Source organism: Rhinatrema bivittatum, chromosome 18, assembly GCF_901001135.1.
Source record: "Rhinatrema bivittatum chromosome 18, aRhiBiv1.1, whole genome shotgun sequence".
Classification (NCBI taxonomy): Eukaryota; Metazoa; Chordata; class Amphibia; order Gymnophiona; family Rhinatrematidae; genus Rhinatrema; species Rhinatrema bivittatum.
In genome coordinates, this window is record NC_042632.1 from 8424827 (window position 1) to 8451377 (window position 26551).

At 44.3% G+C, this 26551-nt stretch overlaps 1 protein-coding gene across 2 annotated transcripts in view; it reads right to left on the reverse strand.

Annotated features, from left to right (window-relative positions):
* The window catches only part of LCP2 (lymphocyte cytosolic protein 2), a 326171-nt gene that overhangs the window by 232736 nt on the left and 66884 nt on the right, over positions 1 to 26551 (reverse strand). For both annotated transcript variants that reach the window (XM_029583581.1, XM_029583580.1), the window contains exon 4: positions 14834 to 14899. In XM_029583581.1, the coding sequence (XP_029439441.1) occupies positions 14834 to 14899 (66 nt within the window). The remainder of the gene's footprint in view (positions 1 to 14833; positions 14900 to 26551) is intronic.

Genomic DNA, 26551 nt, shown 5'->3' on the forward strand with positions numbered 1-26551 from the left:
AAGCACCAAGTAACAAGGCTTGACAAGAGGTGCTTGAGCAGAGAAAGGCCGAGGCCTTGGGAGTCCAAGTCCAGAGGATAGGAACAGAGGCGTCACTGTCAAACTTGGATGAGAACTGGCGGTAATAGGGAGTTGTAGCAAGCGATGTAGAACTCTGGACACAAGAGAGTCTATAGCGTAGTCGTTCGTAGCAATAGTCAGGGCATGGAGAAAGCAGGCGAAGTCAGATGTAGCAATGGTCAAGGCACGGAGAAGACAGGCATGGTCAGATGTAGCAATGGTCAAGGCACGGAGAAGGCAAGCATGGTTGGATGTAGCAGAGGTCAGGCCTGGAGAAGGCAGGCAAGGTTGGACGAGGCAGAGGTCAGGCTTGGAAAAGGCAGGCAAGGTCGGACGTAGCAGAGGTCAGGCTGGGAGAAGGCAAGATCAGACGCAGCAGAGGTCAGGCTTGGAGAAGGCAGGCAAGGTCGGATGTAGCAGAGATCAGGCACCAGGAGGTCAGTCAAAGTACAGACGAGATGAACGATGACACAGAAACTGGAAGACACAAGAACTGGAAGACACTCAGGAACGAGGAAGCACAGAGGCAATGAGTACTCAGAACCAAACAGGGAACCAAGGAGACCTGTTGCAATGGCAAAGTTTCTGTGTAAGGGTTGAGCTTTTATACACTGAAGGTTCTGACGTCAGCATCCGGGTCCGCGGTAGGAACCCTGCCGCGGGCCCTTAAAAGTTCTACTGATGCGCGCGCACCTAGGGAGGGGCACGGCGCTGCTGGCAGCTTCTCTCCACGAACCCCGCGGAGAGGCCCGACGGATGGAGGCATCCTGGCTGGACGTCCCGTGAAGTGGAGCAGGGCCAGAGGCTCTGGTAGGAGCCTGAGTTTGGAGTTGGCGGCCCACTGCTGCAAGCGACGGGGAGTTGAAGCCTGGCAATTGCTTGGAGAGGTGAGAGGGCCGCACCACGGGGCTACCGCGGGCGGCGAGTGTAACACCTCTGAACCATTTGCTGCTGAGCAATTGTCAGCTTTCCCCTTTGTTTTAGTTTAAAAAATGCTCTATCTCCTTTTTAAAGGTTAGCACCAGCAGCCTGGTTCTACACTTGTTAAGGTGGAGCCCATCCTTTCGGAAAAGATTCCCCCTTCCCCAAAAGGTTCCCCAGTTCCTTACAAAACTGAAGGGAAGAGGGATTCAGTTTTGTAAGGAACTGGGCAACCTTTTGAGGAAGGGGGGATCAATACAAACAAAAACACACTTTGAAATGTCTGTATCCCAATGTTAGAAGTCTAAGAAGTTAGGTGAGAGAGTTAGAATGTATAGCAGTAAATGAAGGGGTAGACATAATTGGCATCTCAGAGACCTGGTGGAAGGAGGATAACCAGTGGAACAGTACTATACCAGGGTACAAATTATATCACAATAATAGGGAGGATCAACTTGGTTGGGGGGGAGGGGGTGCTTTATGTCCGGGATCGCATAAACAGGATAAAGAGTTAAGTTCTAAGTTATCTTTATACTAAGTTATCCAGAAGTTATTTTGATTACTCCCTTGTTAGATGTAACTTACCCATGTTTTGATGTAAACCGGTGAGATATGACTTTGTCCTGAACGTCAGTATAGTAAAAAGAAGTAAATAAATAAAACAAACAAATAAATAAATAAAGATCCAGTATAAGACTAAATGAACAGTAGAATCGTTATGGGTAGAAATCCCATGTGAGTTGGAGAAGAGTATTGCAATGGGTAAGACGGATGATGAAAGGGAAGCTAACCAGTTTGGCAGTGCAGTAATAGTGGGAGATTTCAATTACCCCAGTATTGCAGGGGGTCAATATTCAGCCACTGAGCTAGTTAAGTTAGCCAGATACACCTATCTGCCATTAAGGGGAACCCTGACAATTGGCCAGAGAACGCAGAAACTGTTCCACTGGAACTGATTGTAGAGCAAACCCCAGAAGAGCAAGGACAGTTCCAGTGCATGACAAGAGAAGAATAGAAAAGACCTGTGAATGTATTCATGATAAATGGGGAACAGGTAGAAGGGAACTTGCAACAGGACCGGGCAAAATGGATTTCCACAGGAAGACAGGAGTCCCATGCATGGTTATGAGCAGGAAAGCAGTGGCCCTCTAATATGGTTAGACCACTCATCAAGGGTGGTGTGGCACAGGAAACCAAGGGGATAAAGCCAGAACAAGAGGACAACACTGAGGAGGTGGTAGAGGTCCAGCAGATGGAGGAGAAGCCAGACTAGTTTGGGGAAAATTGGGCCACTACCCATCAGCAAGAGGAAGAGACTGAGGAAGACAGGACAAGTTGCAATCACAGACTTGTGACAAAGACATGGACATTTTGGGGAATTTGGACTCTGGGGCTAACCAGGGTGGATCGCTGAGAGAACCAAAAGGGCTTGAGATGGTATAAAAATACCTCATCAAAAAACCCAAAAAGTTGGGGGAAAGGTACCTCAGTAGAAGAGGAAGCTACCCTTTATAAAGAGAATCCCCAGTGGGTAAAGCACAACACATTCCCTGGTTTGGAGCTCCATATCCAAAGGCAGGCAGGGGAGAGAATGGGAAGGAGGTTGTTCCAGGTTGAGACAGGATTCAACGGTAAATGTGGTGGGGACCTATTGCGGGATATAGTCCAGGTAGGGGTAGTCGCTCAATTGGGTACCATTGAGCTGAAGGGGAGGGTATGTGGCAGAGACAGAAACTCTCAGAACACCTTAATAGACTGGTCCCAGTAGTTTGGGTCCAGTCCACCTTAACACAGGGCATTCTGGGTGCAGGGTGTCTCCTTTGAGCAGGAAAAAAGCATAGGCTCGGAGGAGAGCAAGGGAGGTCCTGGGGTGAAGGAGAAAGCAGCTTCTTATAACTGACCTACTAATGTTGATTTTGCTGAAGTATTGAAAGGTAAGCAGTCTTGGAAGTATGTTTATGTGTGAAGAATAAAGTTGTGCAAGAGGAAACTGGAGACCAGACTATGAATCTGTCCTCTAGAAAAGCCATAGACCACTCCTGCTCTGTGACAGCTAGACTGACAAACTGAATAGCAACTCGCCTGGAACATATAGTATATACCCCAGGGTTCTGAAAGAACTCAAATATGAAATTTCATACTTATTACTAGTTATTTGTAACCTATCATTAAAGTTGTCCATTTTACCCGAAGACTGGAGGGTGAACAATGTAACCCCCAATATTTAAAAAGTGCTCCAGGGTGATCTGGCAAACTATAGACCAGTGAGCCTGTCTTCAGTGCCAGGAAACACTGTGGAAACTGTTCCAAAGAACAAAATATAGTTAGACATGGTTTAAAGGGACACAGCCAGCATGGATATTTACCCAAGGGAAATCTTGCCTCAAAAATCTACATTTTTTTGAAGGGGTGAATAAACATGTGAATAAAACTGAGCCAGTAGATGTCCGATAAATTCGGAGGGACTACGGCAGAAAACCGGAGGAGTCGGTGAGAGCTACCCCTCGGGAGAGAGGGAAAGGCCACGAGACTGTGACGGGGCTTTTCGCTGTGCCCAGGAGGTCGTGGGAACATCCGTACAGCTACATGACCCCAGTGACGTCATCGGGCCCGGTCTGTCCAATAAATTTGGAGGGACTGCGGCAGAAAACCGGAGGAGTCGGTGAGAGCTACCCCTCAGGAGAGAGGGAAAGGCCACGGGACTGTGATAAGGCTTTTTGCTGCACCCAGGAGGTCGTGGGAACATCCGTACAGCTACGTGACCCAGTGACGTCATTTACTGGGGCCCGAACTGTCCGATAAATTCGTAGGGACTGCGGCAGAAAACCGGAGGAGTCGGTGAGAGCTACCCCTCAGGAGAGAGGGAAAGGCCACGGGACTGTGATAAGGCTTTTTGCTGCGCCCAGTCTGGGCCCCAGTAACGTCATCTACTGGGGCCCAGACTGTCCGATAAATTCGGAGGGACTGCGGTGCGCAGCCGCGCGCCAAAGGGGCACGCCCCTTCTAAAAAATTTTCATGTTTTCTTTATACACCCATATATGGGTAGGAAAAGAAAATCTAAGCCGTTGACTTCGTCGCCGGGGGTCTCTATGGTTAGAGGACCTATGGACCTTCATGTGGATCGTAGGGTAAGCTATTTCCTCAGGAATATTCCTGAAATTTCATTTTCTTCAGGATCCCCCAAAAGTCCAGGCTCAGTGCAGATACCACAACTACAGATGGAATAGTTAGAAGTAGTTCCTCAAGTTATTAATTCAGAGGGAATGTTATCTGTAATTAATTTGCCTGGAAACATGGTTACTGAGGGGGAGCAGATTGAACCTGTTTCTCAGGTTACATTGGAACTCCCTCAAGATACCAATTTAAATTTAGAAGGTATTGACCCTCAAAAAGTTACCTTAGGGGATGTCTGGAAAGTTTTATTGAATATGCAAAAATTTCTTATAAATTCTAATACTCAGTTTAATAATGTCACCTTGGAAATTAAAAATGTTGTGGGTAAACATGAAGTACGTTTGAATCAGTTAGAAGAAACTTCTAAGATGGTAAATGTGCAAATACCTGCGCTACAGACATCAAATACTGCCTTTATTAAGGATAATTTAATAATACATAGACAACTGGAAAATATTGAGAATGAGAATAGAAAGAAAAAAATCTTAGACTGTTGAACTTTCCAGTATCTAGACCCGGGGTGGGCAATTAATTTTCCCATGGGGCCGCATGAGAAATTGGGATGGTTTTAGAGGGCCGGACTAATATAATTAACTCAGTTCTCAATAGCCCTACTTATGAAAAGACAGCAGTTTACCACCAATGCATGTCCTCTGAGAAAACACAACAAATAAGACCGATACAAACGCTTACATGCTAGCAAAATATCTCATCTCGGTAACAGACACAGAACCGACCTAACATACTCCCAGGATCTGTAGTAATGCACATAAACTAATCCGCACACAGTTACACCTGTATTATGGAATACAAAACAGGAGCAACCCTATCTATGAAAAGGCAACACCACAAATATTAAATCAGGTCCTAAAAACCAATACACCTCTTATTAGGAAAACAGAATAGCAAGCAGCTATAGATCCCCACACAGAAATAATTGTAAAACTATACTAATAAGCAGAATAAATGTTTCAAAACAGCTATGAACAGAATAACATCCAACAATTAAAAACTCATAAAAACTATTAAACATTCTCCAAACACCAATAAAATATTTCAAAAAAGCAGACATCACACAATTAAAATGGCAGTCAAGAAAAATAAACTTAAAGCCATCTTTACTTACCCCCTCCAGCAGCTCTCCTACTCCCCTTCCCTGCAGGCCGTGGCACACACCAGAAGCAGCAGTAGAAGCTAAGCTCTATACTTATGGACCTCTTCCTTAGTGCCCATGTCTCTCACATACACACCATACCAGTCATGCCCCCATGACCAGTTTCTGTCTCTCACACACCAATCATCTCCCAAACAGTCTTTGGCACACACACCAGTCACCTTCCTGAACAGTTTCTCTCATGCCATACACACACACACACAGGCTTCCCACTCCTGTGTTCTTCTTACATATATGGGCTTCTCACTCTCATAATCACTTTCTCTGTCTCTCTCTCTCTCACACACACACACACACCCACACACTCACTCACCAGTCTCTCACTCCCATGCTTGTTCTCTCCACATGCACAGGCTTCTCACTCTCATAATCACTTTCTCTGTCTCTCTCTCTCTCACACACACACACACACACACACTCACCAGTCTCTCACTCCCATGTTCTCTTTCAGATATACAGGCTTCTCCCTCCCATGATGTGTCTCACACACACCCAGGTTTCTCACTCCCATGCTCACTCTTCACATACACAGGCTTCTCATTCCCATAATCACTTTATTTCTCTCTCTCTCACACACACACCAGTCACCTGATCTCACTCATGCATACACACACACACAGGCTTCCCACTCCCAAGTTCTCTTTCAGATATACAGGCTTCTCCCTCCCATGCTGTCTCACACACACCCAGGTTTCTCACTCCCATGCTCACTCTTCACATGCACAGGCTTCTCATTCCCATAATCACTTTATTTCTCTCTCTCTCACACACACACCAGTCACCTGATCTCACTCATGCATACACACACACACACAGGCTTCCCACTCCCAAGTTCTCTTTCAGATATACAGGCTTCTCCCTCCCATGCTGTCTCACACACACCCAGGTTTCTCACTCTCATGCTCACTCTCTTCACATGCACAGGCTTCTCATTCCCATAATCACTTTCTCTCTGTTACACACACACCAGTCTCTCTCTCATTTCCATGCTCGCTCTCCACTGCACAGGCTTCTCATTCTCTGAATCACATTCTTTCTCTCACATTCATACACACCAGTCTCTTTCTCTCACACACACAGTCACCTTACCAACCAGTCTCTCGCTCTCATGCATGCACACACACACACACAGGCGTCCCACTCCCATGCTGTCTCACACACACCCAGGTTTCTCACTCTCATGCTCACTCTCTTCACATGCACAAGCTTCTCATTCCCATAATCACTTTCTCTCTGTTACACACACACCAGTCTCTCATTTCCATGCTCACTCTCCACGTGCACAGGCTTCTCATTCCCTGAATCACATTCTCTCACATTCACACACACCAGTCTTTTTCTCTCACACACACCGTCACCTTACCAAGCAGTCTCTCTCTCTCATGCATGCACACTCACCCAGGTTTCTCACTCCCACAACACCAGGCTTCTTATGCTCATGCTTTCCCACATACCCAGACTTCTCACTTCCATGCTTTTTCTCTCTCACACACACACACATCAGTCACCTCCCTGACTAATGTCTCACACTCTCACATACACATCAATCATCTCCCTGAGCAATCACTTTCATTGTCTCTCACATACACACACACATCAGCTCTCTGACCAGTCAATCACACACAGGCTGGCTGGCTGCTTCTCTCTCTTTCTCACTTTCTCTCCCCCCCACCGGAGCACAAATGGGAGCTGCAGCAGCCCTCGAAGGCCAAGAAAGAAGAATCCCATCGGCCGCGGGAGGCTCATGCTGCTGACTCCTTTCTCGATTACTGGCTGCTTCAATTGCTCGGGGACCGACGCTGCAGCCGACGCAGCACGGCTCTTTCTCCTTCCCGCGCACCGCTCCGTGTATCACTTCCTGTTCCGGGTCACGGGAGGGGGGGTGCAGGCACGGGAAGAAGAAAAGGCCAGCCGCGGGTACCACAGAAAACACCGTCGCCGTTCCCACTGGGCTTGAACGTGCTGACAGCCCAGCGGCAACGGCAGCGGGAGAGACCGGGAGCGCGCGCCGCGGACCGGCAAAAAACTCCCGCGGACCGGTGGTTGGGGACCCCTGAAAAAGACCACGAAAGGCGGAACTGGTAGGTAGGTAGGAAAGAAACTCAAGCGAAGACACGCTGCCCGATTGGCCGGTGCTGGGCAAGCCTTGCCCAGCACCGGCCAATCTTCGCTCGAGTCACTCCCTCCCCCCCCACCGAACGCTGTAAGAAAAACAGTTCATTCTCCGCTCCCTTGCTCCCCGATTGGCCGGCCAATCGGGGAGCAAGGGAGCAGAGAATGAGGCACGCTGCCTTCCCTCTGCAAGGGAAGAGAGCATACCTCATTCTCCGTCTGCTCTCAGCAGTGGGCGGGCCGGTCACAGACCGTAGACGGGCCGGATTCAGCCCGCGGGCCGCCCCTTGCCCAGGTCTGATCTAGACTATTGTCCGCCACAGAATTATTCAAGAAATATCTATCAGAAATACTGTTTATTACCTCAATACAGGAAAATAACATTTCTAAAATATATTATGTTCCTAAAACAAAGATTAGGCCTCAAAATGAACTTTTGGTCTCTTTTTGTAGTGAAAAGGATAAAAACTTGACACTAAGAAATACTTTAAAAATAAAGATCTTGCATTCTGTGGCCAAAGGATTCAAATCTTTCCGGACGTCTCTCGAATCACTCAACTCAAAAGGAAACAATTTTTAACATTGAAATCAAGGGTATTAGCTATTGGAGCAAGTTTCCTACTCAGATTTCCTTGTAAATGTTCAGTGATATATCAGAAGAACAAATTTATTTTTCAAGATCCTGTACATTTAGAGACTTTTCTGACAAAGAAACTAGTTGAGGTGTTTATCTGCACAAAAATAATGATGCTCTCAATTAATTTGTTAGTGCAAAAAATGTATGATTGTCTTTTCTTTTTCTTATGTTAATCCTCCCAATTATGAGGACTATTTTTTATGTGTACTTATAAATGTGATAATTTGTCTTTATGGAGTTTACTTTGTACACAGGAAATTTTTCTTTATTTTTGCAAATGTTTAAATTTGTGTAAAATAAATAAAATATAAATTAAAAAAAAATATATGAAATTTCATACCTATTACTAGTTATTTGTAACCTATCATTAAAGTTGTCCATTTTACCTGAAGACTGGAGGGTGAACAATGTAACCCCCAATATTTAAAAAGTGCTCCAGGGTGATCTGGCAAACTACAGACCAGTGAGCCTGTCTTCAGTGCCAGGAAAAACTGTGGAAACTGTTCCAAAGAACAAAATAACAGAACATATAGTTAGACATGGTTTAAACTTTAAAGGGACACAGCCAGCATGGATATTTACCCAAGGGAAATCTTGCCTTAAAAATCTATATTTTTTTGAAGGGGTGAATAAACATGTGAATAAAACTGAGCCAGTAGATGTGGTGTATGTGGATTTTCAGAAGGCGTTTGACAAATTTCCTCATGAGAGGCCCCTAAGAAAACAAAAAAGTCATGGGATAGGATGCAATGTCCTTTTGTGGATTACAAACTGGCTAAAAGACAGGAAACAGAGAGTAGGATTAAATGGTCAGTTTTCTCAGTGAAAAAGGTAAACAGTGGAGTGCCTCAGAGATTTGTATTTGGTGCTTTTTAATATAAATAATCTAGAAAGGGATATGACAAGTGAGGTGATCAAATTTGCATATGACACAAAATTATTCAATCACAAATGGATTGTGATAAATTTCAGGAGGACCTTGTGAGACTGGAAGATTGGGCATCCAAATGACAGATGAAATTTAATGCGGACAAGTGCAATGTGATGCATATTGGAAAAAATAGCCCATGCTGTAATTACACAGTTAGGTTTCATATTAGGAGTTACCACCCAAGACAAAATCTAGGTGTCATAGTGGACAATACATTGAAATCGTCTGCTCAGTATGCTGCGGCAATTAAAAAAACAAACAGAATGTTAGGAATTATTATTAAGGGGATGGTGAATAAAATGGAGAATGTCATAATGCTTCTGTATCGCTCCACGGTGAGACCGCACCTTGAGCACTATGTGCAATTGTGCTGCCACATCTAAAAAAAGATATAGTTGCACTGGAGAAGATATAGAGAAGGGCAACCAAAATGATAAAGGGGATGGAATGGATTCCCTATGAAAAAGGCTAAAGAGGTTAGTGCAGTTCAGCCTGGAGAAAAGACAGCTGAGGAGGGATATGATAAAGGTCTATAAAATAATGAAAAGGCTTGAGCAGGTAAATGTGAATCGATTATTTATTCTTTTTAATAATATAAGGACTAGGGGGCACTCCATGAAGTTTACATGTTTAAAACAGAGAAAATTCTTTTTCACTCAATGCACAATTAAGCTCTGGAATTCATTGACAGAAGATGTAATAAAGGTACATAGAAGTCGATTTTAAGATCTGCACACGTCCGTGCGTGCACATGGACGCGCTGATTTTATAACATGCGTGCGTCAGTGCGTGCACAAATCTACGTGCGTCAGTGCGTGCACAAATCTACGCCCAATTTTATAACATTCATGCGCAGCCGCGCGCATATTATAAAATCCGGGGTCGGCGCATGCAAGGGGGTGCACACTTGTGCATCTAGCGTGCGCCGAGCCCTAGGGGAACCCCCGATGACTTTCCCTGTTCCTTCCGAGCCTGCTCCGAAATCAGAGCGGCCTCGGAGGGAAATTTCCTTCCACCACCCCCCCCCCACATTCCCCTCCCTTCCCCTACCTAACCCGCCCCCCAGCCCTACTTAACCCCCCCCCCCCCAACCTTTATTCCATAAGTTGCCTCTGCCTCCTGGCAGGTGTAGGTTGCGCGCGCCGGCCGAGTGCTGGCACACGATCCCCCGGCACGGCTGCTGTGCTGGAGGCCTCGGTCCCACCCCATCCCTTTCACAAAGCCCTGGGACATACGCGCGTCGCCGGGCCTTTGGAAAATAGGCTCGGTGCATGTAACCCCCCTACGCATGTAAATCCAAATGGATTTACGCTCGTAGGGCTTTTAAAATCTGCCCCGTGGATTTTAAAATCTACGTGTGCATGTGCGGGTGGCTCGCGACTCTCGCACATGGGGGGGATGTTCAAATTACACGCAGCGACACCATCGGCCTTTTTTCCAGTTCTCTCCCAGTCTTCTCTAATTAAGGAGCAGACTGGGAGGGAACTTCCCTAACCCCCTACCTAACCTTCCTCCCCTTTCCCCTCTCCATCCTGACCTCTAACCCCTACCTATGTTCCCACCCTATTTTTTTTTGCTCTGTAACTTACCTGCTCTGGTGAGCAGAAGTAATTTACGCCTGCCGGCCTGCTGCCAGCATGTGCTTCCCCGGGACAACATCGAATGGCGCTGTCCCTGCCCACCCCTCTTTCCACCCAGACCCCGCCCCTTTGGAGATGCCCAACAGTTCAGTGCGTAATTGCATGATTGGGCCCTTCCGAAAATGCACGCGACACTTGCAAGGCCTGGCTATGCATAACACTTTTAAAATCGAGCTGTTAATGTGGCTGATTTAAAAAAGGTTTGGACAAATTCCTGGAGGAGAAGTCCATAAACTGCTATTAATCGTTGACTTAGTCGATAGCGTTTAAACAGCTGTGCAAGTGCCCATGTGTGTACATTTGCAGGCCCGCGCGTATATTGGCGCATGGTATAAAATAGATACAGACAGAAGGGGATAATCTTTTGGTAAGGAAAGCATTGGTGCAGGGCAAGCAATCTATTTTACTGCACTGGCGAGAGGTGTCCCCTCCCTCGTTCTGGCAATGGAGGAATGCATTACATAACATGACGATTATGGAATCAATGGCTGCATATGTCTCCCCTAACTCTAGGAAAAAGTTTTTGGTCATTTGGAATAAATATATTCAGTGTGTTTCCAGCAGGGATAGGAGTTTACTTTTAAACACTTTATAGCTGGCCTTTTGATTTGGGTGGTTATGACTGCTCTTGACTTTTAGAGTTAGCTTTCTTGGGTTATTGTCATAGGTTAGGGTTGGGAAGGGTGGGGGGAGGTTCTTAGGGGTTCATATGGGCTTTTAACGATTATATACGCACCTGTCTGGATCAGATACAGCCAAGCAGGTGGAGAATTGTTTTTGCTTTTCTTTTTGATTTTTTGATCTCCACTATGATGGGGTTGGAACTTTCTTATAGGGACTAGGAAGGACTCTCATGAACAAATTGCTCCTTATTTCTTATACAATTGTACAAACTCCCTTTTGTTATTGATTTCGCAGCCTGTTGGTTGTCTTGTTTTTGTATAATATTATGTGTAGTTTGTGCGCATCTTTACAATAAAAATCTTTAAAATAGATTGTATGTGCACAATTTTAAGAAGGCTGCTTCTACTGCATAAGTGGGGAGATTTTAGTAGACACATGCACCGACGCAAATACCAGTTTTCCCAGTTTGTTCCCAGTTTGCTCAGGTAAGGGATAGGATTTCCTAACCCCCCTAGTTAATTAGCCTCCTTTTTACCCTGTTAACCTTGACCTTTAAAACCCCACTCACTTCTTTACTTTTTTTTAGTTTTACTACTTACACACATAGCAGAAATAAAGTTACATGGCAGTGGACCCCCAACGCGCGCTGGTGTGCATTAATATTTACGTGCACATCTCTTGGTCTTCCCCGACACCCATGCCCTGCCTAGACAGTGCCTGCGCGCTTTTTTGAACTTTTTCATTTGTGAGAGTACCGGGAGATAAACACATGCACGGGCAACTTTTAAAAATCTGCTCAGCGCGCACTGGACCAACATACTCACGTATCTCCTGGTTTGGCATATGCTGGGCTTTAAAAATTTACCTATTAGATAGTAACTTTGATACCGGGCACGGGTGCAGTTACTAGGGTATGCCAGCCAACGGCGACGACGCAGCCATTTTATATCATATACGTGCATGGTATAAAATAGGCTGCACATACATATGCGCACAATTTTATATGGATGTGCATGTGCGCGTAAATGCCAACTCTACCATGTGAGTGGGGCAATCTTATACGGGACGTGCGCCAATGCCATTACTAGTTTTCGTTCCAAACCCCACTAGGTTATTAGCCTTTCTTTCTCCCTGTTAGCTCCAACCCTTAAAACCCTCCTGACTAGATTTTTTGTTTTATTACCTACATGCCATCCATAGCAGTAGCTTATGCATATAAATACTTACGCGCACATTTCAGGTTAAAGTTCCGGAACACCCATGTCCTGCTCTTGCCCTGCCCCACCCAGACTATGCCCATGCTTCACCCCTTTTTGGACTTTCTCACTTGTGCATCTACACGGGGGCCTTTCACAATCTGCTAGGTGCACGCCGGCCAGACTTATGTATCTCCAGGTTTTGGTGCGTGTTGGGCTTTTAAAATTCCCCTATTAGGGAATAACCATTTATTACCAGCATTGGTAACATGAGATCTATTTAATGTTTGGGTATTTGCCAGGGACTTGTAACCTGAATTGGCCATTGTTGGAAACAGGATGCTGGACTTGATGTTCCCTTGGTCCGAACCAGGCTCGCAATTTTTTATGTTCCTATGACTACAGCCCCTTGTTATTAACCCTTGTTTTGCATGTTATATACCAGGTAGTCTTAATTCTGTGACATTTGCCTCCCGCATTGACCACACATTATACATTAAAAGGTAAATGTTTAGACCTGCGCAGGGGCATCCATGTACTCGCAGTTGCTGGCGCGCGCACATGGACGTGATTTTATAACATACGGGCGCCAACACATGCATGTTATAAAATCTGCTACCTGTGCACACGTGTGCATGAGTGTCGAATCGTGTGCATAAGTGGGGGGGATTTTACAACCTGCACATGGCAACACAATCGGCTATATTCCCTATTCCCTCCAGTAAAGGAGCTGACTGGGAGGGAACTTCCTAAATCCCCTACCTAACCTGCCTCCCTTTTACCCTATGTACCCTGACCCCTAAAACCTCTCCCTATTTTTTGTTTTTTGTTTTTCTACTTACTCCCTCTCAGGAGCAGCAGCAACTTGTGCGGGCCGATTGGTTCCCGGTGCGTGCTTCACTGAGACAGTGCCTAATGGCGCTGTCCCAGCCCACCCATGCCCCACCCAGCCCGCCCCTTTTCCCAAACGCCTTTCTTGTGCACGTACAGGGAGATACGCGCATGGCTGCAGGCATTTTAAAATCCCCATGGCGAGTGCGCATCCCATCCACGCGTGTATCTGCCCATTTTGGCGCGCGCCACCCTTTTACACTTCGGCTTTAAGGGGGTAATTTTCAAAAGTATTTACAAGTAAATGTAAATACTATTGTAGAAATTTTCAAAAGCCATTTACCCACATAAAGTGCATTTACATGGGTAAATTCTATGGACAATTCAATGGCATATATTGTAGCAATTTTCAGAATCCCACTTACATGGGTAAAGTGCATTTACATATGTAAAACCCTACTTTAAGTGTGTAAATGCTTTTTAAATTCATGTCCTGTATGTTTTACTGTTTGTCTCAATTTCTGTTTCAAAAGATGCTGATTACAGATTTGAGTCCAAGTACGTGGAATATTTGTAAGTTCAGACCTCCTCCTTCCATGCCCTTAATTAGGGTAATGCCCAGTATTCTTCCACAAGCTGAGCTGCTTGGACCCTGCGAGGCCCACCTAAGTCCAAGCGGCCCGGATCCCTACGGGCTCCTCCCAGGGGAGACCTAGGGCTTCCAGTGGTGAAACTCTTCCTAGCTTCTGTCTCCTCCAGTGCTCCACCCACTGGGGGCAGTTACCTCCTGTTCCCTTTCAGGAGGCGTTCCACCTCTACCCCAGGACAAGGGTCCACCCCCGAGTGCAACAGACATGAGCTACAGTATCAATCTTTCCTTTTTTAGAAGTGTGATGCAAGACTTTTCTGGCGTATTTTCCCTTTTGGGCCATGATCCGAATTTTTTCTAGTATACTGGGGAAGATACTTATTTTTTGTTTGATTTTTCAGCTTTAAGAGGGCAGTTTTTCAAAGGCACTTAGATTTACTCGCATAACTATTGTTGAAAATTGCCCTACCTGTGTGCATGGACTTTTACATGCATACACCAATTATGCATGTAAATGTACTCAAAAATCAGAAGACGCGATCCAGGAGCAGAGTCAGGTTTTATGTGTATTAAAGAGAAAGTACCTTAACAAAGAGCAGATGCAAGCCTGTGTGGCTACTTTCTCTGACTCAGCTTTCCAAGGGAAAATGTTCCATTTGAAACTGGAAGTAAAGTCTGTGTCTAAAAAGTGCCTGCTGACTTTACTTCTCCCTGCACAGCCTGAAATTAGCTCCCTAATAAATTAAATCATGATCCATAAAAGGAAAGATGCTAGAAAATACTGACTAGCAATCATTGTGATCCAAAAATAAGCCCATCTCTAGTACATCACTTATATTTCTGTTGTACTCGGTCAGGAAGTGGCTATGCAATATGCCTTACTTTAGTAAAAAGTGATAGAACAGCACAGAAAACAAATCCAGTATATAGAATTATAACTCACTTTCTGGAAAACAAACTTCTTCGTTCTTCCTTCTTGTTTATCTCTTGGCAGAGCTTACTCAAAAGTCTGTAAAACAAAACATACATGGCTTAAAAATCCTTAGCTTTGTACGCTCTGAACTGTGTCTATTTTATTGTTCCTTCTTTTTAGTAAATGACTGTCTTTCAATGCAGTGTTATTGTAAAGATGACACATTTCTAGATGAACACCAAACATTTCACTCCTTATCCCTGTCTTGACTATAGAGACATTGATTGTTTTATTTTGCTTTTCTAAATATCTTATGTATTTTATTGTCTTTTTGTGAAGGTTTTTATGATTTTAAGTTTAATGTCTTGTTTTATGTTGATTTATAAGCCACTACTTGCCTTGGTATTAGCGGCCTATAAATGTAAATAAATACGCTTTGGTTTGGGGAAGAACAGGATAGTATTTATTTATTTATATTCCACTTTTTCACAGCACTTCAAAGTGGATTACATTCAGGTACTATAGGTATTTTCCTATCCCCAGAGGGCTTACAATCTAAGGGGGTCATTTATCAAATTGTGTTATGGTGTTTTCGCATGCGTTAAGTGCCTTTAACGCATGCGAAAACCCCTTTAATGCCTGAGATAGCACCATAATGCATGATGCGATGCAAATCTGAAAAAGAGGAGGAGTGGGCTCATGGTTTTATGAAGCCCTATTGCACAGCTTTAACTACAACTTTTCCATTAGTGTTAGGCTGTGGGGGGGAGAGAGAGAGAGGGCACACCTAGCCATAATGCCCTCACACTAGATAGGTATTTATATCTCTATAGGAAGCCCACCAAGTAAATCGAGGTGAGGTTTAGGTATTAGTGTAGGGGTTAGGGGCCACTTTGACATTCAAAGTGAGACGTATGAACAGCACAGTGCTCTCTTGTGAAGATTTGAGGACCGGAGTGAGGAAACTCACCCAAAGTCAGATTTGTGCAATGTTCTCTCAACCTAGTTTGATGGACTCTCTACCTGGGTAACATCAAGCTAGGTTGAGAGAACATTGCATAAATCTGATCTTTAGGTGAGTTTCCTCACTCTGAAGGTCCTCAAATCTTCACAAGAGAACACTGTGCTATTCGTACATCTCACTTTGAATGTCAAAGTGTCCCCTAACCCCTACACTAATACCTAAACCTCACTTCGAATTACTTGGTGGGCTTCCCATAGAGATATAAATACCTATCTAGTGTGAGGGCATTATGGCTAGGTGTTCTCTCTCTCTCTCTCTCTCTCTCTTTCTCTCTCTCTCTCTCTTAGCTAGGCCTGAAATGTATCACAAATTGTGAAAAGGTTAGCATTTCACATAGGTATTAGTGAACTTTGTGATAAACTGCCTATTACCATAAAACATGCCCCTTTTCCTATCACATGCAATATTTTTCACAATTTGATAAATCCAGGCCTAAGTTTGTACCTGAGGCAATGGAGTGTAAAGTGACTTGCCCAAGGTCACAAAGAGTAACAGCAGGTCTCAAACCCTGGTCTCCTGGTTTGTTGCCCACTGCTCCCCCATGTTGGAGATGGGAAATGGTGAGTTCTTCTGATACATAAACCCTGACCACCATTTTACCATGTGGAATTTTCTGTTACCACACCCAGGGCAACAGGTCATGGCTGCCCCGTTTTGTTTCATTTGAGGGGAAAATCCTCTGGGGACTCAGAGATTGCATCTTTCTTGGTGCAGATGTGAAGTCAGAGCACTTTCCTTTGTTTGAAAACTATCTGTATGGAACTTTTTCTTTTTATGAGATGGGAGATTTTTTTCCATCCTCCTATTCTCAGTTGTTTTCTCAGTTTTGTTTTTTATGGTAAAAGGACTTTCTTTGAGTTTGCTGGGTTCCTTATCTAGGGGATCAGTCTTTTTCTTTTAATTTGACTACTAAAAGGTGAGGGTTTTTTTTCACTTGGAAGAAACCTAACCTTGAGGAGGGATGACTTACAGCTATCCAAGAGGGGCAAGAGGAAAGAAGAGCCAGCATAGATCCTTAATAGGGTTCATTTAAATCTATTGAAGGTAATTGGAGAACAGGAGTATAACCAATACCATCCAGGTACTATGAAGTATGAAATGAGAGCAGATGGGAGAAGTTCTTCTGGAAGGGTGGGACATAAGTGATTGTTTATTTGGAAACATCTACTGTATATTGGAATATAAATTTGACATTCCACTACATGGGAAGGAATCTAATACTGGCTTTAGACCATGAAGGAAGGAAGAAGGATTCAATTAAGAACATTTGGCTGTTAAAATCCCACCAAAAGCTGAAGACTGAGAGAGGTATTAAAAGATAGAAATGTAACATCTAAATGTGAACTGCAAAGATCAGATGTAAATAGCATCACAATCATAGTGCAATATTTTAGTATAGATTCTGTTGGAAACCATCTCAGCTACCAGCATGTTCCTTGCGGTTGAGTTTTCATTAGAGATTATCAGTGCTGTTTACACAAACTGACTGCTAGGATATAGAATAAAGCAATACACAGGACCTAGAAGATTCCCCAACTCAGGGAATCATGGACACTCAGATAATTTGACAATTTGACATCCTTAATTTTTTCAAAAATTGATTACTGTAACTCTCTCCTACCTGGACTCCCTGCCACTCACACCAAACCTCTACAACTCCTTCAAAACGCTGCCGCACGTATCCTCACTAATGTCAATAAAAAAGACCACATTACCCCCACCCTCATTGATCTCCACTGGCTCCCCATTCACTCACGAATTACTTACAAGACGCTTACCCTCATCCACAAAAGTATCACTAACGAACACTACAACTGGCTAAACCCACCTTTCCTTCCTCGTACCTCCACTAGACCTACCCGTTCATCACTCCAAGGTACCCTTATTCCTCCTTCTATAAAATCCACAAGACTCATTTCCACCACCAATAGAGCCCTTTCCCTCGCAGGCCCCTCCCTTTGGAACTCTATGCCTCTTGACCTACGCACCGAAACCTCCACTCCCACGTTCAAAAAGAAACTCAAAACCTGGCTCTTCCTCCAAGCATACCCACAATCATCATCATCACCTTCTAACCCGACCTTCATCTCTCATCAATACCCCCCCAAATGTCCTTTAATCTCCTTCAGGAACTACACCCAAAACTTACCCCTCTTCCCCTCTAAGAACTTCAAACCCTTCACTCAACCCCTTGCTTGGAATAATGTGCCTGTTTTTTCCACGCTTATACATTTCTGTATATATATATAACCAGTGTACATATCAACTGTTCCTCAAATCCTTGTACCTATCTTATCCTTATGTATCTGTTTTCACCCTCCCCTGCCCCCCCCTTTTTGTCTCTACCACCCCTATCCCTCCTTCCCCAAGTTATTTAGTTACCTGCTCTGTTACTGTGTTCATGTTACATACTGTTTTTTGTAAAGGCTTTGCCTATATATCCTTTGTTTGTAAGTTACTTGTAAACCGGCACGATGTGCAAACGGTTGTCGGTATATAAAATTAAATAAATAAAATAAATAAATAATCATGGGATGAATTGCCTATGAGAAGGGGAACTGATTTGAGGTGTGGACCTTTGGGGCCTTTATCTGGGACTAGCAGCCCAGGGGTTACATGACATTTTGGGGCACATTTTATCACATCCAGTGCAGCTCATCCCAACATGTCACTGAACCTGCTACTCATTGCTATATCGACCAAGGCAGCCTACCCTAATTTAGCGCCAAACCTGCAACTCATCACTATACCAACATGCTAGAACAGGGGTGGGCAATTCCGGTCCTCGAGGGCTGCAAACCAGTCGGGTTTTCAGGAAATCCTTAATGAATATGCATGAGAGAGACCTGCATACACACTGCCTCAGTTGTATGCAAATCTATTTCATGCATATTCATTAGGGGTATCCTGAAAACCCGACTGGTTTGCAGCCCTCGAGGACCGGACTTGCCCACCCCTGTGCTAGAACATGCTTCTTCATACCTAGTGCAGCCCACCCCAATGTGGCACCAAATCTGCGTGCCTCGAACCTACAACAAATCTTCCCAATTTAGCACTGAATGTAGGATGCCTCATCAGTATTCTGACATATGATGGCATGCTGCATTCTTTCCAAACAAGGCACTGAACCTGTCACCTCTCATCACTACACTGGCATATCAGGGCATACTGCATCACACTGCAGCCCTTCTCAACAAGACTGAACATGAAACACCTTTTTACTCTACATACATCACAGGCTACAATATTTTCCACTGTGGGTAGGGAGAAGAGGAAGGAATTTCTTGCACCTTATTCCATACAATCCAAACTGCAGCATATAAATGTATGGTTATTTTTTCCTCAGACAAGTTTGTTTTCTTTGAGTCCTCTCAACTTCATTTTTTAATTTATTCTGGAACTCTGACCCCCCCCCCCCTCAAAGAGGAACAAATCCTCTGGATCTTGAGGTGTTGTTGGTTGGGCTGGGTATTTGAGGCTATCTTCTGGGTTTAATTAAGGTAATAATTGTTTTCTTGGAAGAAGTTTCTTATTGTAATTTTTCCTATGTTCTCTCCAAGTTTTTGGGCTCATCCCTGTCATTATGTATCAGTCTCAGTAGACCATCGGTTTCTTTTTTTTTTTCCTTGTTTTCTTTTTGCCTATATTGTTATCTGTTGATTTGTGGTTGCCTTGCAAAATGTATGCTTGTATAACAATTTTGGAATTTATAAATAAAGAGTATAAAAAATCCTTATGTTCATTTCTGCAAAATAGACACAGAGTACTGCTTTATTTTAATGCAGCAGTGTAAAAGTGGGTGGAAGGTTAGAAGCAATGAGAGAACCTGATGGGAACAAACAGAAATAATAAAAAACTCCTTTGTGAACTTTTTCTGGACCCTTTAGGGGGCTCTAGTTAAAGGCAGGCGATTAATTGCTGCAGCCTCTAAAATTCTGAGGATTTCTAATTAGATGGCATTTCCAGAAGACTTAGAGCTCTGCAGTCCATGCTAAAGCGAGGCGGTTTTCCCCTGATTTCAGCACAAACCACAAATAATTGTTAACAAGACGGTTTTTCATGTGATTCCTCAGTGAAGATGTGCATGTTGGCAGTTAAGTCACTGTCTGGCTGCAATTAGAAAACATTTTTGCAGTTAGGCGTTGAGGTGTAAATAAACTGATCTTTCCTCCAAGGATGTGGTTTGTGTACAAAGCAAATTTTGTCTGAGGAGAAAACATTTCTTTGCAGACCTAAGAAGGAGGTCATTAAACCTACTGTAAAATTTTGCATATTACAAATGCTAAGATTTCAACCTGAGAACCTGCTGCAAAGGTTCACCGAAATGTGAGCTCATTGCTGCTCAAAACTGAAGTTTTGTGGATTCTCATCATGTAGCCTGAGTATTTCAAATTCATCTAACAAATCCTCTACAAGATTCCCTTCAGTGCTCAATCTGTCCAAAACTGTCATTGAAAATTTCATATTACTCCACAACATGGCACACTTAGGGCTGAGATCATAAAGAGGCAAATGATTAGCAAAACATTTTTTCATTTTCTTTTCACAGATACCACAAATCTGTTCATGCGAACTACAACAAACTGCAAAGTTTAAGGAGAATTTTAAAATCCCGGCTCATACATCAATTAGGGGATGTGTGAAAAAGTCGGGCTCATGCACACCGACTTTATTTTAAAAAGCGCCCATATATGCATGTAAAATCTGCTGCACGCACATCTAGTTTCCAAAAAGGGGCGGGGCATGGGCATTTTGGAGACTGGTCAAGAGATGTATGCATAAATACTTATGTGTCCCCAGTGTGCGCCACGGTTCCCTGCCAAGTAACTATCCTTCTACTATGGATGACGTGTAAGTTACAAAATAAAAGGATTAAGCCATTTCTGAGGGGTTTTAAGGGTCTGGAGTAACTAGGGGGAGTATAGGCTATCAAACCAGGGGGCATTAGATGATCTATCTGTTAACGGGATGAACTGGTGGACAAACAGGTAAGTTGGCAATGCCGTGGGCACGTGCCCTTTTAAAATCCCCCGGCTTTCACGGTAGAAGCAGAATTTGTGCACTCATGCAATGCCCACTTAAAATTAGGCGCACATGTGCGCGCGGCCAGTCTATTTTATAACATGTGCACATATATATGCCGCTAATGCAAGAGATTTGGTACAAATTAATTGGAAAAACAAAAAAACAGAAATATTTATAAAAAATCGGAGATTTATAGGATGCTTATGTTACCACAAATGATTGAGTAGTCCGGCAACCTTTTAAACATATAAGGCACGTTGTCAGGCTTTCTGATGCGGTTACTACTAATTTTTTGGCATATTATTCACTTATATTATTAAGTTAGAGATCAGAAAAAACGATTGAAAAATAACGACTGTGAGTGGTCAAGCGAGAAAGTTTCATATTTTTGATGATTCCTTTTTTTCGTACAAGTTATAAAAAGGCCATGTCCCTGGATGCAAGCTGATGCACATGCACCAATGTGCGCCCGTGCATAGATTTGAAAGTTAATGTCCCTGTGAGTACAGATGTTCTGTTTCTAGTAATTAAATGCAAGATGTTGCATAGCTAATGACCTGCTCCCAGAAGGCACTGCTGGCAATCAGTGTGGTTAAGTCAAAGACCAATGCCCACTATGAAAATGGATTTGGTCACCAGCTTTCATTGGTAGGTGGCCACATGATCCTCAAGTTCAATAAGGAATTTCTGTCACATCTGTAATTGGTCCCCCTGTTTGGTTGGTTTAGCCACATCTAGGGGTATTACGGGTCTGTGTCCAAGGCAGATAGGGGGAAAGAAAATCTTTCTGGTCCCCAGGCACGGTTAGTCATAACTTCAATCATGAGTTCACACACTCGCTCAAAAACCTTCAAGAGGTGCCAAATTGTTCAGAATAAGAGCAAGGAAGCCAGAATCAGCAAAATAGGTAGAAGACAGGATTCAAAACAGTACTGGGTAAAATAAGGAAAAAAATCAAAGAGTCCAAAAGTGGTGTTTAAATCAAAATCTTTCTCACAGGACAAGCAGGTTGGTAGTACTCATATATGGGTGACATCATCAGAATGGAGCCCAATCAAGGAACATTTTTGTCAAAGTTTCCAGATCTTTGACTGGCAACTACTGGGCATGCCCAACATAGCACCAACCCTGCAGCCAGCAGGGGTCCCCCTTCAATCTTCTTTTTTTCCGTGCAGCAGTAGCCACGTGGGTTAAGGAGCTCTTTAGAGGTTCCTCATGGAACTTCATCACAGAGTCTGTGTGATGTGTTTGGGGTCCGACCATGATGTCCTTACTTGCACCAAATGTGCCCAAATGACACCAAAGGGTCGCAAGGCTAGGCTGGAGAAGATGGGACTTCTCTTTCAGCCAAAACCCCCGACTCCATCGATAGCTTCGACATCGTCTGAACCAGTGCCGTCTACTTTGCGCCAGCACCGGGAAACCACTGCTGCCCGACCGGCTTCGATGACTCCGCGGGTGTTGACCCCCTCTGTTCTTCCTCAGGAGAAAGACTGAGGAGAACATCGAGAAAAACATTGACACCGCCATCAAAAAGCTCAGGCCACCGATACAGGCAAGCCCTCGGCATCGACGTCATCTGAGCCACTGACAAAGAAGTCCCGAACAGAAAAGGCCCCATCCTCTTCTGTCTCTGGGTCGCTGAGGTGTTCCTCACCTGGACAGGTGCTGGGATCCGCGATTCCACTTTCTCCGGTGGACCCTCTGGCTACGCCAGTACCTCCTACTCCAGAACCGGGTATCCATGCTCCAGGTTTCCATAAGGAATTGAATCAGATGATCCAAGAGGCCATCAGTAAAGCACTCCAGGGGTTCAAACCTCCATCGATGCCGGTGCCAGTTCCTGCTCCGGCCACCGATCCGATACCCATGGCGCCTGCACCGCTATTGGCAAGAATGGATATGTTAATCGGTGCCCTTCCACCGGTGCATCTGAGGGAACCGATGGCTCCGATTCCTTCCTCACCGATACCCTTGTCATCGGAAGAAGAAGAAGAATCACCGATCTCCATTCCACCATCCGGAGTGCTACCACCGACACATCCATCCAATTCACATTGACACAAATGTATTTTCAATTTTATATACATTTTTACAGATTCAATACCATTGTGGATTACGTATATACAGACTGTGTTGACATACAAGCCTATAGCTTTCCCTGAGTCCAAACAAAAAAAAAAAAATATATATATCTAAGGTAAAAATATTAAAAAAAATGTTTTTTTAATTAATAAATCATATTGACATTTGCCAACAAATTCAAGGTATATGATATTACAAAATCTAACTATGTGGAATATCAATTCTGCAAATTGTAACTAGTCTTTGATATGGGCAAATTACAACCGTAAAGATTTTTCACACAGTTTTATTTAAAGTGTCACCATTCTTAATAATTTATACATTTTTTAAATTTTGTAATTTTTAATTGTTTGCATTTTATAAATGATGTTTTATAAGCATTTTGGATTTATTTATATTTAACTATTTATTATTTCATCTGAGATTTATTACTTTTATTATTATTATTAGTGTTCTTTGTGATTTATTTTTTAGCCCCTGAGGCAGCCATTGTGAGAGTCGGGCTGTAACATTTTAGATATGTCTCCTCTTCAATAAAGAATTGAAAAAGACCTTGGCATCTATTCCCTTTGTTTTCCTAACAGCTTTTCTAGATCGCCTACCTTTTTGCTTCTTGGGAACCTCTCCAAACCATGGCACACAGTCACCACAGATCAGTGGGTACTCACTGTAATAACCCAAGGTTACCACCTCAACTTTCTCTCTGTTCCACCGGATTCCCTACCTCAGCTGACGCGGGGAACATCCGACCACTCACCGCTCCTGGAGCAGGAGGTCTCCCTCCGCCTCCAGTCCCGAGCAATAGAACCAGTGCCCCTCTCCCAACAGGAGCAGGGTTTCTATTCCTGGTATTTCCTGGTACCAAAAAAGTCAGGTGGTGTTTGCCCAATACTGGACCTTCGCACCTTAAATAAATACCTACAAAGAGAAAAGTTAAAGATGGTGACCTTGGGTTCTCTTCTTCCCCTTCTCCAAAGGAAAGACTGGTTCTGCTCTCTAGTCCTCCAGGACGCCTACACACACATTTACATTACATTTACATTACATTAGATTCCTGCGCTTCCTAGTAGGCCCGAAACACTTCCAATATCGGGTGTTACCATTCGGCCTAGCATCTGCCTCACGAGTCTTCACCAAGTGCCTCGTAGTGGTAGCTGCCTTTCTCAGGAGTCAAAGTGTCCACATCTATCCCTATCTCGACGATTGGTTGATCAGGGGTCCTACTCAGCAAGCTGCACTGATGTCTCTACGTCTCACGTACCATACCCTGATCTCCCTAGAGTTTCTCATAAACTATCCAAAATCCAGGCTACTTCCCTCTCAAACCCTATCGTTCATAAGGGGCCGACTTGGACCCTCTAAAAGCAAAAGCCTTCCTACCTCAGGATCGAGCTTTCACTCTCACCTCTCTGGCCCATCGACTGCAGTCTCGACAACACTCAACTGCATGTCACTTTCTGATATTACTGGGTCATGTGGCCTCCTCGGTGCATGTCACTCCCATGGCTCGCTTGACCATGAGAGTAATGTAGTGGACTCTAAAATCGCAGTGGATTCAGTCTTCTCAGCCAGTATCCACCATTGTCCACATCACCAACCAGCTCCGCTTATCGCTGGCTTGGTGGATAAACCAATCCGATCTGCTTCAAGGCCTTTCATTTCAGGTTCTAGAACCTCAAATAACTTTGACAACAGACGCCTCCAATCTCTGCTGGGGTGTACATGTTGCAAACCTGCAAACTCAGGGCATTTGGTCTCCAGAGGAAGCCAAACACCAAATAAATTTCCTGGAGTTTCGTGCAATCAGATATGCTCTCAGGGCTTTTCAGGATCACCTTTCCAACCAGGTCATCCTGATTCAGACAACCAGGTGGCCATGTGGTACATCAACAAGCAAGGGGGAACAGGCTCTTACCTCCTGTGTCAGGAAGCTGCACAGATATGGGCAAAAGCCCTTTCCCACTCGATGTACCTCAGGGCCACCTACTTACCGGGAGTGGACAATGTATTGGCAGACAAGCTGAGTCGCACTTTTCAACCGAACAAGTGGTCCCTCAACTCCACTGTAGCGGACTCAATATTGCAACGTAGGGGTTACCCTTACATAGATCTCTTTGCGTCAATTCACAACCGCAAAGTAGAGAACTTCTGCTCTCTCACTCGCATCCAACACCTTCAACCAAGAGATGCTTTCTCCCTCTCGTGGGCCAGCATTCTCCTTTATGCGTACCCTCCACTTTCACTCATTTCGAAGACTCTCGTGAAGTTGCAAAGGGACAAGGGACTAATGATTCTCATAGCCCCTCATTGGCCACACCAGGTCTGGTTTCCAATTCTCCACGACCTATCAGTACACCGGCACATTCCTCTGGGGAAGGACCCGCTTCTGATTACTGAACAATGGCTGCCTTCGTCACCCCAACCTCCAGGCCCTCTCCCTGACTGCCTGGATGTTGAAAGGTTAGTACTTCAACCTCTTAACCTTTCACAGCCGGTTTCCCGTGTCCTAGTAGCTTCACGAAAGCCTTCTACAAGGCAGTCTTATAGTTACAAATGGAACAGGTTTACGGTATGATATACTTCCATGTCCATCGATCCCTTCACTTGTTCCACACCAAAGTTTTTGGACTATCTCTGGCATCTGTCAAGGTCAGGTCTCCAAACTTCTTCTATCAGGGTACATGTCAGTACAGTAGCTGCCTTCCATAAAGGTGTCGGGGATGTACCTATTTCAGTACAACCCCTTGTAACACACTTTTTGAAGGACTTGCTCCACCTTAAACCTCCACTACGCCCTCCGGCCCCTTCCTAGGACCTCAACTTGGTTTTGGGATGGCTCATGAAACTGCAGTTTGAGCCTCTCCAATCCTGCGATCTCCGCCATCTCACCTGGAAGGTGATTTTTCTTTTGGCAATCACATCTGCTCGCAGAGTTAGTGAGTTACAGGCCTTAGTTACCTACCCGCCTTACATTAAACTTCTGCATGATAAGGTAGTACTCCGCACTCACCCTAAGTTTTTGCCTAAGGTAGTATCGGAGTTTCATATCAATCAATCCATTATACTACCCACCTTCTTTCCCAGGCCCCACTCAAACCCAGGAGAACGGGCTTTGTATACCCTTGACTGTAAACGTGCTCTAGCATTTTATCTAGATTGTACAGCTGCCCACAGGAAATGAATTGTTTTCCTTTGATCCCATCAAATTGGGCAATCCTGTGGGTAAGCAGACTCTCTCCTCCTGGTTAGCGGACTGTATTTCCTTTTGTTACCAACAGGCAGGCATTCCACCAATTCTGTGTTAAAGCATACTCTGTCAGGGCCATGGCAACATCAGTAGCGCACCTATGCTCAGTGCCGCTTGCTGTCATCTGTAAGGCTGCTACCTGGAGCTCTCTCCACATCTTCGCAGCCCATTATTGTTTAGACAAGGCTGGCAGACAAGATTCCATCTTCGGCCAGTCTGTGCTATGCAACTCATTTGCGAACTGAGGTGCCAACATCCTTCCGCCAACCCAGTAGGGTTCAGGATGCCCTCTACCAAATTCTACCCCAGTTCTTGTGCCTGTTGCATGTCTTTGGGTACATTTGGTGCATTGGTTGGGCATCCTCAG